Here is an 18,175-nt window from a genome sequence, read left to right as displayed (position 1 = left end):
CAATATATCCTAGCTATTACGACAGCATATCGTTTACATAAATGCGATTTGATGGCAGTAGACTATTATATCTAGTGGACATGTTGTTTCATTAAGTAAATTATTTTTTATTTAGAAAATAACTGTTTTATTAATTTATAGATATATATGTATATATAAATTATACATATGAGTATATTGGTATTTTATATATGGTATTGAATGAACATTTTTATGCATATAGGTTTTTCTTTCCTTTGAATTATTTTTGTTTTAGGATAGGCCCCAAGAAATGAGGTTACTGGATTAAAGATGCGAATATTTTTAAGTTTTTTAATTTGCACTAACGAATTATTTTTTAACGGTTTGGATAAAGGATACATGGGAGTTTTCTGTGTTATATCTTACACTGCATGTTATAAATATGAATTAAATGGAGGGAAAGGTACCAGTTTATATTTCACTGCTAATGTATGAAATAACTTTTTCACCATACTGTCACCTGTATTGAGTACCACATTTTAAAAACACTGCTGTTTTACTAGTCAAAAAATGGTGCCTCTTTTAAGCTTGCATTTTTTTTATTTACTGTTTAAACACACATATATTTGGTTACCAATGGAAACTTAGGCCTTTTTATATTTAAATATGATTGTAATTTTTTAAATTATTGAATTAATTAATACATCAAGAATTGGAATAATCCAATAATACAGAAATATCTTAAAAAAAAAAAAGTAACATCTATTCTCTGCCCCCTCTCCTCCTTGCCAAAGTTTTGGTATATATCCCTACCGACAGTTTAGTTAAACACTCACATGATTTATTTTGTTGTTGATATTTATTTGTTGGCTTTAAACAAACTGTGATTCTCCTATTCCTATTTTTTTTTAAGATTGTATTTATTTATTTGAGAGAGAGCACAAGCAGGGGGAAGGGCAGAGGGAGAAAATCTCAAGCAGACTTCCCACTGAGTACGGAGCCCGATGTGGGGGTCTATGCGGGACTCAATCCCAGGACCCCGAGATCATGACCTGAGCCAAAGTCACACACTTAACCGACTGAGCCACACAGGCGCCCCTCCTATCCCTGTTCTTGAGCAACTTTGTTTTTACTTATTTTGTTAACTTTTTTCTTATTTACCTTTTATTTTAGAACTTAAGTTTTCAAATGAAAAATTCTTTTCCTTCTTTGGTGCCTTAATCAGAAAGCTACATAGATTAACAAGAGACTTTATTTTCAGTCAAGCTCAGGATAAGCACAAACAGGCTGGAGTTGAACTAGATCCTTTATTCCCCATCGTAAACTTTAATGTGTTGTGCATTTTTTGATAGATAATACATTCATGTGGTTTAAAATAAAAGGGTACAAAATGCACAAAATAAATAGTCCTATCTCCCTTCCCTGTCCCTGAGCCATCCAGGTCATGTCCCTGAGGACAGATGTGATGATCATCAGCTCTTGGGCATTTTTGCAGACAGAATTCATGCATATAAGAGCAAATTTACATATTATATTCTTTCTTTCTTCGTTACATTAAGGTAGTTTGCTAGCATATTAGACACACTTTTTATTATACTTTTAATTTAATTTTTTTTTTTTTTTTAGATTTTATTTATTTATTTGACAGAGAGAGACACAGCGAGAGAGGCTTCCCGCTGAGCAGGGAGCCCGATGTGGGCTCGATCCCAGGACCCTGGGATCATGACCTGAGTCGAAGGCAGATGCTCAACGACTGAGCCACCCAGGCGCCCCTACTTTTAATTTTATTTTGGAGATCATTGTATATTAGCACATAAAGAGCTCTATGTTTTATAGCTGTACTGTATTCCATTGTGTGGATGTGGATGTAGGTAGCCAGTCGCCTAGGATGCAAGTTTATTTCCAATCTTTTGCTATTACAAACCGTGCTGCAAAAATGAACTGGGAACTTGGGCCATTTGGCATATCTGGCAGTACTGGAAGCGGAAATGCTGGAACAAAGGATCTGTGGACCAGGGATTTTGATAAATGCTGCCAAATTGTGCTCCATCACAGTGGTGCTGGTTCAGCAAAACATGAGGGTGGTGTTTCCCTAATTGCGCTAACCATGGCGCTACCCAACTTTTTTTTTCATCGTTACCAATCTGATAGGTGATTGAGTATCTCCTCATATGTTAAAAGGTCATTTGTATTTCCTTTTCTGTCAGCTATTACTTCTCTGTCTTTTGTCCAGTTTTCTGTTGGATTGTTGGTATTTTTCTTAATGATATGAAGGGACTCTATTAAAAGGGAAATTTAACCCTTTTGTGTGATAGGAATTACAAATATTTTTTTCCAGCTTCTTGTTCGTGCTTAACTTTGTTTATGGTGGGTTTTGTCACATAAAATTTTTATTTGTATAGAGTAGTTATACAATTTTTCATTTTATGACTCCTAGACTTTATATAATAGTTCAGGAAGAGCTTCTTCCAAGTTTATAGAAGAATTTTCTTATAGTTGCTCCTAGTCTTTTTTGTTTGTTTGTTTTAAACTTTTTTACATTTAAATATTTATATCAGGAAACTGTCCTAATATCAAATGTGAGGTATGGATCTAACCCTGTTTTTGTTTTTGTCTTAAGCTGTCTCCCTGGTTATTCTAAAATAATTTAGTGACTAACCCATCTTCTCCTCTCTTATGTGAGATGACATCTTTGTCATGTATCAGTACTTGGACTGATTTCGATACCATCCATTATATTCTGTTGAGTTGTCTGTTACGTATCAGTACCACACTGTTTTAATTATTTTACTTTATATATTTATACCTTTTTAAATTTATGTATCATCAGGTAGGAAGAGTATTCCATGATTGATCCTCTCTTTTAGAAATTTCCTGTCTCTTCCTGCTTTGTTTGATATTCTATATGAATTTAGCATCAGCTTGTCTATGTACCTAAAAAATCCTACAACTACTTTTATGGGATGAAGTTTACAAACAAACTTGGCAAGAATTCACAACCATATGATATGAATTGCCTTTCCATTTGCTCTCTTTTTTATGACTCCTCCCCCCCCAGAATATTTTAAACTTTACATCTTACAGGTCTGGCGTATTTATTAAGTTTATTGCAATATATAAGTTTTTATTGCTATTGTAAATAAAATCTTTTGATCTATCTTCCTACTATTGTTTGTATACCTGAAATGTGTTGATTTCTGTATAGTACTTTGGCACCCATCCATTTTGCTAGATTCTCCTTGCTTATGAACACTTTCCAATGGCTTCTCCTGGGTTCTCCCCAAATGTGCAATCATAACATCTGTAAATAATGATAATTTTAGGGCATCTGGGTGGCTCAGTCGGTTAAGCATCTGCTTTCAGCTCAGGTCATGAACCCAGGGTCCTGGGATCGAGTCCCACATCGGGCTCCCTGCTCAGCGGAGAGTCTGCTCCTCTCTCTCCCTCTGCCTCTCCCCTGGCTTGTGCCCTCTCTAGCTCACTTTCTCTCTCAAATAAATAAATAATATTTTTTTAAATGGTAATTTTACCTCTTGTTTAAAAGGTGTATACCTCTAATTTATTTTGTTACCTTAATTTCTTTGGTTTCTAGGATCTCCAGAACAATATTAAATAAAAGTAGTAATATGGTTTCCTTATGACATTCCTAACCTTAATGAGAATGCATCTCATTAATGAGAATGTTTTCCCATTTAAGCATGATGCTAGCTGGCTTTTGGGTTGACTAGGATAGATTTAAACACTAAGGAAATTACCATCTAATCCTATTTTATTGAAAGTATTTTAAATCATGAATGGATGTTGACTTTTATCAAATGTCACCCCAGTACCCTTCAAGATGATTGTAGGATTTTTTTCTCCATAGTTTGATTAATACCATGAATTACATAATAAATTCACTGATATTGAACCATCCTTATATTGCTGAAATGAATATCATTTGGTCATGATGTCTTATTATTTTAATATATTTTTCTGTTCCATTTGCTAATATATTTTTTAAGATTTTATTTAGGTGAGAAAGAGAACGTGCGGGAAGGGGGAGAGGAGCAGAGGGGGAGGGAGAGGGACAAGCAGACTCCGAGCTGAGCACAGAGCCAATGCAGGGCTCAATCCCAGGACCCCAAGATCATGACCTGAGCCGAAACCAAGAGTCAGAAGCTTAACCGACTGAGCCACCCAGGCGCCCCCTGTTTGCTAATATTTTATTTAACACTTTTGCATCAAATTCCTTAGTAAGATTGGCCTTTAGTTCATTTATTTCACACTTATATGGCTTTTGTGTATGCTGATTACAATGACTGGGGGTGAATGTGTTTTCCTGATTTACTTATCATGGAGAACTGTTTCATTTATATTTACTAGGGAATGGTATGACTTCCTTGGCTTGGAACAGAATGGGAAGGTAGAGAATGGAATTAGGTTAAGGCTGACTTGCTCTGGAAATAGTGTCTGGGCCCATCTCATGGAAGAGCTTTGTGTTTCTCTCAAATGCTCTTAGGTCAGTATCCTAAGAATGTAAAGATTTTACCTCCCCTACCAGATTTGGCCCATTAGTTTCCTTTTATTTCCCTGCCCCTGCCCAGCCCACCCACCAATCACAAACACACACACACACACACACACACACACACACACACATTGCTCTCTCCACATTTAACTTGTGGGTACACTCCCATGCAATGGAGAGAGGAAACAGTATTCTAATTGAAAATGAGAAACTCTCAAAACGTATTTGAATGGAAATACCTCAAATTTATGATCACTTGAATAAATCGGCTGAAATTTAATTTTTCTTATCTTTACAACAAAACTTTCTGGGTAAATTAATAGTATATATAAACTTCTCAGGGTCTTTAAATTCCTTAGGGGCATAAACTGATCTCAAGCACTTACCAGTGCTGATTTTATACAAACAATTTTAACACAGATTATCCTTCTTGTATATAACTAAACAAGGCACTCTGAGAACGTCTTTTTTTATTTTTGCATCAAATCTTTATTGCAGTATAAAATATATAAAGTACACAAATATTAAGTACACAACTGGATGAATTTTAGTAAAGTGCATATTTGTACAACTACCTCTGAGATCAAGATATAGAAAATCACCAGCACTCAGAAGCTTCCATCATGCCTCTTCCCACATATATGTGACATCCAACAAAAGTACTTGCTTACCATCTGACTTCTGTCATCTTGGATTACTTCAGCAGGTTTTTGACTTTATAAACATTGAATCATTCAGTGTTATGGTAGGCAGAATTCTCAGAGGGCCCCATGCTTTCTGCCCTGTAGAATCTCGTCCTTTTGATTCTGGTGGGAATGTGAATATGATGGATCTCACTCCTGTGATTCGGTTACCGGATTTTGCAAATGTAATTAAGTTCTAAACCAATTGACTTTGAGCTAATCAAAAGGGAGATTATCCTGGGTAGGCCTAACCTAATCGGAGGAGCCCTTAATAAGGATGGGGCCTTTCCTGAAACGCGCAGGGTGAGAAAGATATGATCCTGCTGGCTTGGAAGAAGTAAATTGACATACTATGAGAGGCCCTATGGCCAGGAGGCCTCTGGGAGCTAAGACAGATCTCCAGCTGGCAGCCAGTGAGAAAATGGGCCCCATCTCCTACAACCACCAGGAGTAGAATTCTGCTAATAACCTGAATGAGCTGGAAGAAAACTCTGAGCTGCAGCTGAGACCCCCGCATGGTAGATACCTCAACTGCAGCTTTGTCAGACCCTGAACAGAGGACCCAGTTGAGCCATGCCTGCCTGTACTTCTGACCTACACACTGTGAGATAATAAATGGGTCTCGTAGGTGCTGAATCTGACTTCCTTGCTCTCACAACAACAGAAAATACAAGCCTATATTATTGGGGTGGGGGCGGGGGATCCATATTGTTATGTGCAGGAGTGGTTCATTCTTTGCCTCCCTACCTCTTATTCCCTTGTGTGAATATGCCACAATTTATTTGTGCATTCTGATGCTGGGCACTTAAGTGTTTTCAGTTGCTTTTATGGTGAATAATGCTGCTTTGAGCCTTCTTAGACCGATCGTTTCTATTGGCTATTGTCAAAGATAAAGCCAGATGCTGTGAAAAGTGTTAAGGATGGATTTTAATTAACAACATACTATTACAACAGAAGAGAGAGTCCAATATGAACTGAACTCACCTTTGATTTATGCCGAGGTGGCTGGGTCCTTTACAGGGAGATTGAGGGAACAGGGAGGGGCTGAACAGAGACTCAGTAGCGTCAAAGATGTGAAAAATTACAAAGGCTCAGTCAGTATAAATGCTGATTAGGCCAGATATGTGTGTTAGCTGACAATTATTGAAGTTAGGATTCTATCTTCCCATAAAGACTGGGAGACAGAAGTCCTAGCCTTCCTGATGATTACATTTCAAAGGACTGGCTTTCACGACCTTGAGAAAGACATTCTTGAGTGGTAGGAGATACATATACATCTCAAAAGGACAGAGGAAGGATTCTTTAAAGCCCTTTTTAGTAATTGTTCTAAGAAAGGGTAGTCAGGGACCTATCAGCAGGTGTGGGCTAGAACAAACACTAAATTCCTTTGTCAGCTTTTGAGTTTTCTCAGGCAGGTACTTTTTCTTCCTACTTCCTTCCATGTAGGAAGAAGTGGGTGGGCTAAGTAGTTTATGTGGGGAGTCTGTAGTTTTTACAGGCCAAGGTTGAGGCCTAGCCAAGAAGAAGGCTCAGAGGAGCTTGCCCAAAGTTTGTTCAAAGACAGACTTTGTCAGTGTATGCCTGGGAGTGGACTTGTTAGGTCGTGGGATAGGCATGTACATGGTTTGCTTTAATAGATACTGTCCCACGGTTTTCAAAAGTGGTTGTACCAGTGTATATACACTCCAGCCGGAAATAAGAGCTCCCCTTGACCTCCATCTTTGCAACACTTGGCAGTCTCAGTTTTGTTTTGTTTTGTGTTTGGATGGCACCATTTTTATGGACGTATCTCATTATTGTTTTAATCTGCATTTACCAGGTGCCTGGGTGGCTCAGTCGTTAAGTGTCTGCCTTCGGCTCAGGTCATGATCCCAGGGTCCTGGGTTCGAGCCCCACATCGGGCTCCCTGCTCTGTGGAAGCCTGCTTCTCCCTCTCCCACTCCCCCTGCTTGTGTTCTTGCTCTCACTCCCTCTGTCAAATAAATAAATAAAATCTTAAAAAAAAAAAAAAAACTATAATCTGCATTTACCTGCTAACCTTGTTGCACTACTTTTCACATGCTTAATTAGATATTCTCTTGTGAACTCTCTAGTCGTTTTGCCCATACTTCTCTTGTGTAGACAGCCCTTTCCTTATTGATTTGTAATCTGTGTAGATTCTGGATATAAGTTCTCTGTCAGATATACGTATTATAAATATCTTCTCCCACTCTCAGGCTCACTTTTTCACTCTTTAAAGGTGAAATATTACTAACAAACTTCTATAAATAAACACTATACTTATTTTAATGCAGCCATATTTATCAGTATTTTCCTTTATTGCTGGCTTTACACCCTGGTAATGAGACCTTTCCCTACTCTGAAGTCATAAATATGTTCTGTGTTACTGTTTAGAACTGTGCCGTCCAATATGGTAGCCATGATTTCACACTTGAAATGTGGCTAGTATGAGTGAGGAACTGAATTTTTAATTTAATGTTAAGAAATTTCAATTTAAATACTGAATGGAAAATGTTCTTCTATTAAACACAACCTTTTGGGGCGCCTGGGTGGCTCAGTCGTTAAGCGTCTGCCTTCGGCTCAGGTCATGATCCCAGGGTCCTGGGATTGTGCCCCGCATCGGGCTCCCTGCTCAGTGGGAAGCCTGCTTCTCCCTCTCCCCCCTCCCCCCTGCTTGTGTTCCCTCTCTCGCTGTGTCTCTCTCTGTCACATAAATAAATAAAATCTATAAAAAAAAAATAAACACAACCTTTTGAATTACATTTTACTTTAACTGTTAAAAATGTGTCACCTAAACAGGAATGTATAAAACATGTACCAGATTCTGAAGACTTGGTATGAATGAAATAATGTAAAATATCTCAATAATTTGTATATGACCACATGTTGAAATGATAATATTTTTGAAATTTAGGGCTACATAAAATATATGTTTAAGACTAATTGCAAATCTGTTTCTTTTTACACTTTTTCATGTGGCTGCTAAAAAATTTAAGTTATATGTGTGGCTCATATTATATTTCTATTGTACAACAGTTATGGAAGTTTTATTATTTTACCTTTCACAGTTTAGTCTACTACCAAACTAAGATAGATTTTTGTATATTCTGTGAGGTAAAGTTTTATTTACTTTTTTATGTTATCCACTTGATTCAACAGCATTCATTAAAAAGGCTGTCTTCCTCCCCTCCCCCCCCATGTTATTGCTGTGACACTGTCATAAATTAGGCAGGTCTGTTTTTGGATCTTCTATCCTGTTCCACTGATTGGTTTGTTCTTACGCCTGAGTCACACTGTTTTCATTAAGTGGTTTTATAATAAATATTCACAGCCTGGAATACACCCTCCACTTTGTTCTTCTTCAAGACTATCTTGGCTATTCTTGGCCTTTTGTATTTCCATGTGAATTCCAGAACCAATTAGTCAATTTCCACAAAAATATTTTCTGAACATTTGATTGGGATTACATTGAATCTATAGATAAATTTGGAGAGAATTAACATCTGTGCAATATTCAGTCTTCAAATCCATGGACATGACACCTCCCTGAGGTGTTCTTCAGTTTCTGTCCATGTTTTGTGATTATAGCGATCTTGCACAATTTTCATTAGATATATTCCCTAGTATTCGATTTTTTGGTGCAGTTAAAAAATGATAGTCTTTAATTGATTATTTTATAGACATTTGCTAGCTTTAGAATAATGAGTATTTTGATCTAAGAATATACAATATTCTTAGTCCTCTATTTAGCCAGAGTTCCTAAAATTCTAGCTATAAATCCTTTATCAGATCTTTATTCACAAGTGTTTTCTCCTAGTTAGTGGATCGTCTTTTTATTTTCATCACAACATCTTTCAAAGAAATTTTTAGTTTCATGAAGTCAAATTTATTAATTTTTCTCTTTTATAATTTGAGTTATAGTTAAGAAATCTTTCCTAAACCCAAAGTCACTAAGAATGTCTCCAGTGCTTTCTTTCAGAACTTTTACAGTTTTTAGCTTCCAGGCTTAGATCTATAATCCAATTCTAATTAATTTTTTATAGTGAATAAAAGTCAAGGTTTCTTTGTCTATAGATATCTAATTGTCAGCACTACTTGTTAAAAAGACTATTCTTTCCCCATTGGGTTATTCTGGCACCTTTACAGATAATTAACTAAATATGTGTGGTATATCTCTATACTCTTTAATCTGTCCATTGATCTATATGTTTATCCTTAAACTAATAACATGAACTCTTGCTTACTGCAGCTTTAGAGTAAGTCTGGAAAACAGGTAGTGGGAATCCTCCAGTTTTGTTCTTAAAATTTATTTTGGCTATTCTAGGTCTTTTGTGTTTCTGTATAAATTTTAGAATGAGCTTGTCAATTTCTAACAAATAAGTCTGCTAGAATTTTGATTGGGATTGTTTTTCATCTATAAATCAATTTGGGAAGAATTGACCACTACTGAGTCTTTCTGTCTGTGAAAATGGAATATCTCTCCATTTATCTAGGTTTTCTTTCATTTCTCTTAGGGAGCTTGCATTGTGTAGATTCTGCATATATTTTATTAAATGTATCCCTGAAGTATTTCATTTTGTTGTTGTTGCTATTATAAATGGAATGGCTTTCTTCATTTTGATTTTCAGTTGCTCATTGTTGATATATAGAAACACAGTTGACTTTTTATATTGTCCTTGCTAAACTCACTTATTATTCTAGGAGCTTTTTTGTGGAATTTTCTACATAAATAATCATGTTGTCTACAAATACAGTTTGACATCTTCCTTTCCAGTTGGTATACCTTTTATTTAACTTTCTTGACTTATTGTTCTGCCTAGGACTGCCTATAAATGCTAAATAGAAATGTTAAGAATGTACATCATTGTCTTTTTCTCCCAATAACAGAGGGATTGTATTTCACTGCTGAATATATTGTTTGCTGTTGATTTTTAAGATAGGTACTCTTTATTATTTAAAGAAGATTCCTTCTACTCTTAGCTTACTCTTTTTATCATGAATAATGATAAATTTAATGAAAAGCTTTTTTAATTCTATTGAGATAATCATGTTTTTTTTTTTTTTTTACTTTAATCGGAAATGTACTGAATTACATTGATTGTTTATAGAGATTTGAAAATGTTTTGGAGTAAACCCAACTTGGTCATAATGTATCATCTTTTTATGTATCACTATATTGGATTTGCTAATCATTTTTAGTAGTTTTGCAGCTATGTTCATGAGAATTACTGGTCTGAAATTTTCCTTCTTGCAATATCTTTGTCAGGTTTTGGATTCAAATTTATGCTAGCCTTGTAACACAAGTTGAGAAGTGTTCCATCGTTTCTTATTCTCTGGAAGAGGGTTTGTTTTAACACTGGTGTTATTTGGTTTTTAAACATTTGAACACAAATGAAGTCATCTAGCCTAGTATTTTCTTTGTAGGGTGGTTTTTAATGTGGATTCAGTTTCTTTAATAGATATGTAAGTATTAAGATTTTCTATTTCTTCTTATGTCAGTTCTGGTAAGTCATGTTTTTCAAAGAATTTGTGCATTTTATCCAAATTTTCATATATATTGTCATAAGATTGTATAATAGCTTCCTTGAATACTCTGGAGGACTTTTCATCCTCAATGTTGGTAATTTGTGTTTTCTTTCTCTTTTTAGAAGTCATCAATGTTATATCTTTTTGAAGAACCAAATTTTTACTTTGTTAATTTTTTATTTTATTTCTGCTTTGTTTTTATTTTCTCTCATACTCTGTTCTTATCTTGATTATTTTCTTCCTTTTAGTTTCTTTAGGTTCAGTTGTTGGTTCTTTTTCTAGCTTCTTGAAATAGATCTTACAGCATTAATTCTCAACTTTTCTTTTGCACAGTGTGTACACTGAAAGCTCTAAATTTCCCTCAAATCACTACTTTAGCTACATCCTAGTTATGTTGTTATGCCATATTCTTTTTTTTTTTTTTTAAGATTTTATTTATTTATTTGACAGAGAGAGAGACAGTAAGAGAGGGAACACAAGCAGGGGGAGTGGGAGAGGGAGAAGCAGGCTTCCTGCTGAGCAGGGAGCCCGATGCAGGGCTCTATCCCAGGACCCTGGGATCATGACTGAGCCAAAGGCAGATGCTTAATGACTGAGCCACCCAGGCGCCCCTGTTATGCCATATTCTTATCCCATCAGCTTCAATTTACTTTTATTTTGTCCTTGATCCATTGGTTCTCAGAAAAGTATTGCTTAATTTCAAATGATTTTGAGATTTTCTAGTCACAGCTTGGTCTCTCTAATGACCAACCATCTTCCAGGAACTCACCAAGAGTCACTTCATTAGAACAAAAGGTGCTCCTAACATGGGAAGTTTCAAGGGACTTGGGAACTTTTCACTCAGAATGACAAGCATTTCAGGAGCTCTGTGTCAGGAACTGGAGTCAAAGACCAAATATTGGTGGGAATGGGGGACAGAGACCAAATTATATATTTCTTATTATTTCACACTATCCTGCATTAAATAGTTGACTATCTTTTAAAGAAGTTAAAAACCAAAAGGGAAATTATTTTATATTTACTATTTTTGGAGCTCTTCACTCCATGTGTTATATTCCTTCTGCTACAGAACTTCTTTTGACATTTTTCTTATTTATGTCTGCTAACAACAAATTATCCTAAAGCCTTTATTTTTTCTTCATTTTGAATGGATCATTTCACTGGATATAGAATTATAAACTGACAGACTTTTCTTCCAGCATTTTAATGATGTTTCATTATCTCTTGGTTTATTTAGGTTCTGATGAGTTGTCCATGGACATTCTTATCTTTGTTTCTCTGTATGTAATATATCATTTTTCTTCGTCTGCTTTTAAGATTTTATCTCTATCTCTGGTTTTCAGCAAATTTATTATCGTGAGCCTTGCTATGATTTTCTTTATGTTTACCCTGCTTCTGGCTTATTGAACTTCTTGGAATTTACAATTTTCATTAAATTTGTGTGATTTTCAACAATATTACATAAATGACTTTTTCTATCTCCCGCCATCTCCTTCCAGCACGCCAATCATACGTATTTTAGACCACCTCATATTATCTCACAGATCACTGAAGTTCTATTCAGTTTTTCAGTCTTTTTTTCCCTCTGTGTTTCATTTTGGATAATCTCTATTGTTGTTACTTAATTACACAGACTATTTTCCTCTGCAATGTTTAATCTACTATTAAGCTGATCCAGTGAAATTTTCATTTCAGATTTTGTATTTTCCATATTTATAGGTTCCATTTGGTTCTTCTTCTATATTTTTTACCTCCTCATTCTCTTCATGCTGTCTTTTTAAATTCCTGAGCATATTTATAATAGTTATTTTTAAATCCTTGTCTGCTAATCCCATTATCTTTGAGCCTGCTTTTATTAACTGATTTTTCTCTTGATGGTGAGCTTGTTGTCCTGCTCTTTTGCAATCTAGTAATTGCTTTCTGGCTGCTAGGTTTGGTGACGATTACATTGTAGGGTGTCTAGACTTTGTTTCTTCATTTAAAGAATGTTGTATAAACAGTAAAAATGTTTGGCAGACAGTAGTGTAATTTGAAGATGAATTTGTTTCTTTCAAGGTTGTTTTTAAGCTTATTTGGGACAGTTTATAATAACCTTTACCCTAGGGCTAATTTGTCCCTATTACTAAAGTATGACTCTTCTGTGGCCTCTATTCTAATGCCCCCAAAGTTTGTTCTACCCTAGCTGGGTGGAACTTGAGTATTTCCCAATCCTGTAAAAAGCTTTAGAGGCTCTTTAGCCTATAATTTTCCAACAGTCACTGGCCCAACCTCATGCAATTCCTCTCTATGCATCTAAAGTTTACTATTAAGCAATAGACTCAAGGGGACTTCTGTGCTTATTCCTGACGTGCTTTTTCTGCATAGCTCTCTCCTCTACCCCCCACCCTGACACATTCCAGCTGCCTCCACTCACTCAAACTCTGATCCCTGTCTTTTCAACTCAACAAACCTGCTATATTGTTTAGGTTCTTCCTACCTGCACTGTGGCCTGGAAAGTGCCTCTAGGGAGGAAGCTAGTGTGATTGTAGGGCTTCATTTGCTTCTGTTCTTACGTTTATCACAGTTCTGCACTGCCTGTTGTCCAATGTCTGGAAACAGCTGCTTCGTAGATTTTGTCCCAACTTCTAGTGCTGTGCGGTGGGATATCAATCCCAGAATCAGTCACTCCATTATAGCCAGAGTGGAACAATGCTGCCAAGTTTTTTTTAACTTTGCAATTGAAAAGTAAATTTCTGGAATCGGTGGTTCTGTGGTGGAAGAGAGTAAAGGGGAAGAGATTCAGAGGTAACTATATATAACGCTTGCCAGAAGTTTAAGAAATGCATTATATTCGGAAATATTTTCTTCTCGGTTTCAAAATAAGATGCAAGTGGAACTACTATATTCATTTTTGGAAGTTTCTACTTTAGGTTATTCTACTTCTGTACAATGAAGGTTAATTAGGCAGTGTTGTTAATATTGCGGTATTGTTGATTTGGATCAATGATAACGATGAGGCAGTTGCTGCTGCTGCTGATGACAATGAGATTTATTTAGGCATCTCCAATGAACCAGGCACCGTGTCAGGCTCTTTCCATCGATTACCTTTACTCTTCTACTACAGTGCTGCAAGTTAGAAGTTGTGAGTTCCAGAAACTCAGGGAGGTGAAGTTAGTTCCTCAGGCTCACACACTAAGAAGTGAACACTCCATGACTACATTCCTCCATAGTAACCTAGTAGCCGGAGTTGGAGGACAATCTGAGCTCACCACCAATGGTGCCTCCTTCCATTACTATGCTGCCCTCTGATGCTCTCTTCACCTGAGCTTCCCCATCTGGCAAATTGTAGTGGAAAACAGTTAACTCCTTCCCCAGGGAGGCTGTGCTATTGTATAGATGTTCCGCATTATTTTGCTTTGAATAACAGCATATGTAAATGTGCTCCCGGAGGTTGAAATTACCCTTATTTTCTAAAACTTGGCCTCTCCCACTGGGGTAAATCGTTGGAAATTACGGGGAGGAAAAGGCAGGCTGGAGGGAATGTGAGTCACATGGAATTGCTTCTCCGTCCCCCTCCCCGCCCAACACATATTTCTCTTCGGATATAGGCTGCCATGGCCGAGCAACGATTTGTACATTTCCTCTCATGGAGTCCTCACGGGTTGTGATAGTCAGCATCCAGCGTGGGTTCATCCAGACATTACTCATTAACTCTGCATCAGGATGATGTGCAGGGGCAGATGTTCTTGCTGAGAAGAATAAAAGCCTCCTGTGGCACCTGGAGGACTTTACCCCACACGGTCCCCAGCTAGATCACAAAGAGATTCTAGTGAACACGGGCCCTTGGCCGCCTCTAACCATCTACCTCTTGTTCAGAGGTTGGCAGATCTCCTGGACTTCAGCTCTCCCCTGGGCCCTGCATTGTTGAGCCCTCCCTATCTTCAACTGCCTTTCCTGGCATTTGAATCATCACTTCGATGATGTGATAATATCTGCAAGTTGGGAAAATAAAAGTGGCATTTGTTTAGCCATAATTAATGAAATATTTATGTTGCATGAGACTATGTGATAAAACCTTAGGCTTAGAGTCCTTTTGCTTCTGATTACATTTGGGATTTTTTTTTTCTATGACCAGACATTCTGACGCCAGCTCTTTTATACTGAGCAGATGTCATGTAGTAAAAATGGGTGCCAGATGCTGTGAGCCACAGAAGGGCGATTTGTTTAAGAGCTGGCTCTGACTTTCTTGCATTCAATTACTCTGCAGAACGAACCTTACACGAGCGTTTAGGTAACTCAGCTAACTTCAGACAAGCATTTTAATAACAGATTTCATCTCTGAATGCGTTCTAAGCAACACACCATATAAATGGTGTTTAAGGAATTAATTGATTTCTGCATAATGCCTTTTTTTTTTTTTTAAATATGAAAGGAGAGCTGCAAAGCCCTTGGCAGGGACCCAGAAATGTAATTAACGTGGAGGGCCAAATTTTCAGTTGCCCTTAGGTTCTGTCTCCTCCTGCTCATGGCAGGTGCAGCGAGGGAAGGGCAGGGAGGAAGGGAATGCGGTAAGAAGGGCGGAGGGAGAGGCAGCTTTGGGTCGTGAGGCAGGAAAAGAAGCTGGGATTTCAGTGAGTTCTTCTGTTCCCATTTCAGGTCCCAAACACATCCCTATCCAAGTGCAGGTGCCAGGGGCCGCCTCTTCTACCTCCTCCACCAGCCCCTCCTCTGCAGATGAAGACTTTCATCCCCAGCCTTCCTTGAGGTCAAAGGTAACAACACTTGGCCAACCAAAGAGGGCCTTGCTTGCGGGGGCCATTTACCATCCAGGTTTCAGACCCAATGTGGACTCCAGTGGCAGTGGTTTTTCGTTAGGAGGAGCATGTTTCATTGCATCTGACAGCAACCGCTTTTTTTACCTGGAACACCCCAAGAATGATCTGTTTTTTTCTAACTTTTAGAAGCTTGCCTTTCTCAAGAGACTCCAACTGGCAGAAAAAAAAAAAAAACAAAAACAGACATATTTACTTAAAATCATTTGGTGACTGCAGCTCTTAAAGTGGGTTTAATATGTGGTCCAACAAGCAAGCCATCGAAAAAATTACAATAAGCAGATGCATATTTCCCTGGGGGAAACACAGCTTCATTTAAGAAGCACTAGAGGCAGATTGCATGGAAAATGTTATGTTTATTCTAATCAGAAATATGAAATGAACCATGCAGTTGCATCTAGACATGGATACTCCAAGAGTCCCTGCTGTGGAAGGGACTAGCTGCGTGCCGGCTAGGGAGATGGCCGTTCTCTTTGCTTCGTGAACGTATTTCTGGAAAACACTCCAAACAACTCCCATACCCATAGATTTTAAAAATGCAAACATTGGTGTACGTCTTTAAATGCATCTGTGTGTCACATACATGAAGACACATCCCACAACCAAACCTCACTGTTGTTTTCTTGATCTACTGGGGCTGGAGCATTTTCACTGGGACTGAGGGATGAATGGTTGGACCTAAAATGCTTCCCAGGAGAACAGACAAGCAGTTCACTGTGCTAACAGTGTTTATTTTTTGGAGCAGTGAGGATCTGAGGAGAAAGGGAGAGAACCGAATTTATTTACTTAGACTCAACTTTTCCGTATCTGCCATTAGGAACTTTGGTGTCATCTCAAGTCACTCGGGGGTTCTAGCTCCCCACGGCCCAGCTTAGAGCAAGTCAGGAGGGGGCTGGGACATAGCATGAGAGTGTGTGTGTGAGTGTGTGTGTGTGTGTGTGTGTGTGTGTGTGTGTGTGTGTGTGGTAGGGGGGAGGGAGAGACAGGGAGAGAGGGAGGGAATGCAAATGAAAGAGAATATGCATGCGTTTCTCATTTCTAACTGTGGGCATCTCTGATTAGTTCAGTACTCAACACAAATGAATTTGGTGTGTTATGTTGATTCCTGGGGTTTTGTTCCTGTCCCTCTCATCCCCTTAAGTGACCTTGAGTCAAGTCTGTATTCAAATGAATACAGACATTCATCAGCCATTCTAACAGCCATTCCAACACTCACGGAGAATAAGAGAATGGAATGGCCCAAACACATCAAATAGCAAGACCATGAGATCTAGGGCAAGCCTTGCAAGTAGCTCCTTGTCCTCCTGCCGGCCCAGAACAGAGCCTGTCAGCACTTAAGCTTGCGGTGTGGAAAAGCTTGCCTGCTTCACCTGGCCTCTGACCACTCTTACAGGAAGGGAAGCTGGCCAAAAGTTCTTTCTTTACTACTTCACAAAGGCCCACCCTGAAGGAACAAGGGTTTTTTCCCCCCTCTGGTTTCTTTATCTCTTCTGTCCCATACAGGTGTGTCCCCAGCCCCTTGGCACAGAGCCCACTCAGCTCAAATGAACCTTTGCGCAGGAAACCCGAGACAGGATGTGAACACTCCACCCCTCCCCTGGACTTGGGCCCTCCCCAACGCTCCCCTCCCAAAGCCAGGCCTGGACCTGGGAGACTGGGGCAGGCGCTCGTCCAGGGTCCTGCCAGACCTCTCCCTTTCTCTGTCCTTTGTCTTTTCCTTCCTCGCCCCAAGCCTCTGTCCTTGCCTCTCTGTGCTGGCATTGCCACCATTGAGGCTGTAAGGACTGAGCCCGGCTCGTCGTAAGACTGGATGAGCATTTATGAACAAATCAGCCTTCTTTTCTGTGTCAACATCTTCTAATTAAAGGCAATAGTGACTTTCTTTCCTCCTCCAGGTTCTGCTTTGCTGACTCTTGATAAAACAGGAAGGGTTTGGCAGCTCTGCTGCTTAGAAGTATTAAGATGGTGTGATGCTGTCAAGGCACACCCCTCCCCTTGAAATTATATTAAATGGTCTTAATTTAGGAGGAAACCTTGACATTTCTATAAGGCAGGGGTCCTTGATGTGCCTGCGCAGTATTTGGCATAGGAAAGGCCGTGTAGACCAGCTGAAAATGTGGATGCTGGATTCAGGCTACCTGACCTTAACTCCTGGCTCTACCAATGACTAATTGGGCCATCTTGGGCAAGTTATTTTGGTCCAAGATTTGATTGCCTTATATCCATAACGTAAGTGTAATTTGAGGAATAAATGAGCTGATACATGTGAAGTAATCAGTGTAGTATCTGCCACATAGCACTCAGGATGTGCTGGGATTTATTATATAAATTAACATAATGGAAGCTCAAGAGATATTTGTGAGTCTGTGTATAGATTGAGTTAGACAGTCTCTGGGCAGCAACAAGTGATCTCCACCATGCCCCTCTGCCCTAACATTTCCAGAAAGATTCAGACTGCCTAATGGTGGGGTTCCACCCCCCCACCCCCCCCGCCAAATGGGCCAGACCCTCTGTTCAGAGTGGTTGACAGTCAATCTGGAAGTTATCTCCTAGAAATAGGGATGATATGATACGGAATAAGTTTCAGTTCTGAGAGCTAGAATTTCCTTCCAAGGATGAAAAAGATCTTTACAATTCTAGATCCTAAGGAGAATTCTAAAAAAATGAAATTTCATCAAGATCAA

At 38.3% G+C, this 18,175-nt stretch overlaps 1 protein-coding gene across 1 annotated transcript in view; it reads left to right on the top strand.

Annotated features, from left to right (window-relative positions):
- The window catches only part of MICAL2 (microtubule associated monooxygenase, calponin and LIM domain containing 2), a 210,427-nt gene that overhangs the window by 165,600 nt on the left and 26,652 nt on the right, over positions 1-18,175 (top strand). The window contains exon 31 of the mRNA XM_078058397.1: positions 15,316-15,431. Within this exon, the coding sequence (XP_077914523.1) occupies positions 15,316-15,431 (116 nt within the window). The remainder of the gene's footprint in view (positions 1-15,315; positions 15,432-18,175) is intronic.

The sequence above is a fragment of the Halichoerus grypus genome, chromosome 11 (genome assembly GCF_964656455.1).
Source record: "Halichoerus grypus chromosome 11, mHalGry1.hap1.1, whole genome shotgun sequence".
NCBI lineage: Eukaryota > Metazoa > Chordata > Mammalia > Carnivora > Phocidae > Halichoerus > Halichoerus grypus.
Note: the sequence above shows the minus strand (reverse complement) of the source record. Positions and strands in the feature narration are given on the sequence as shown.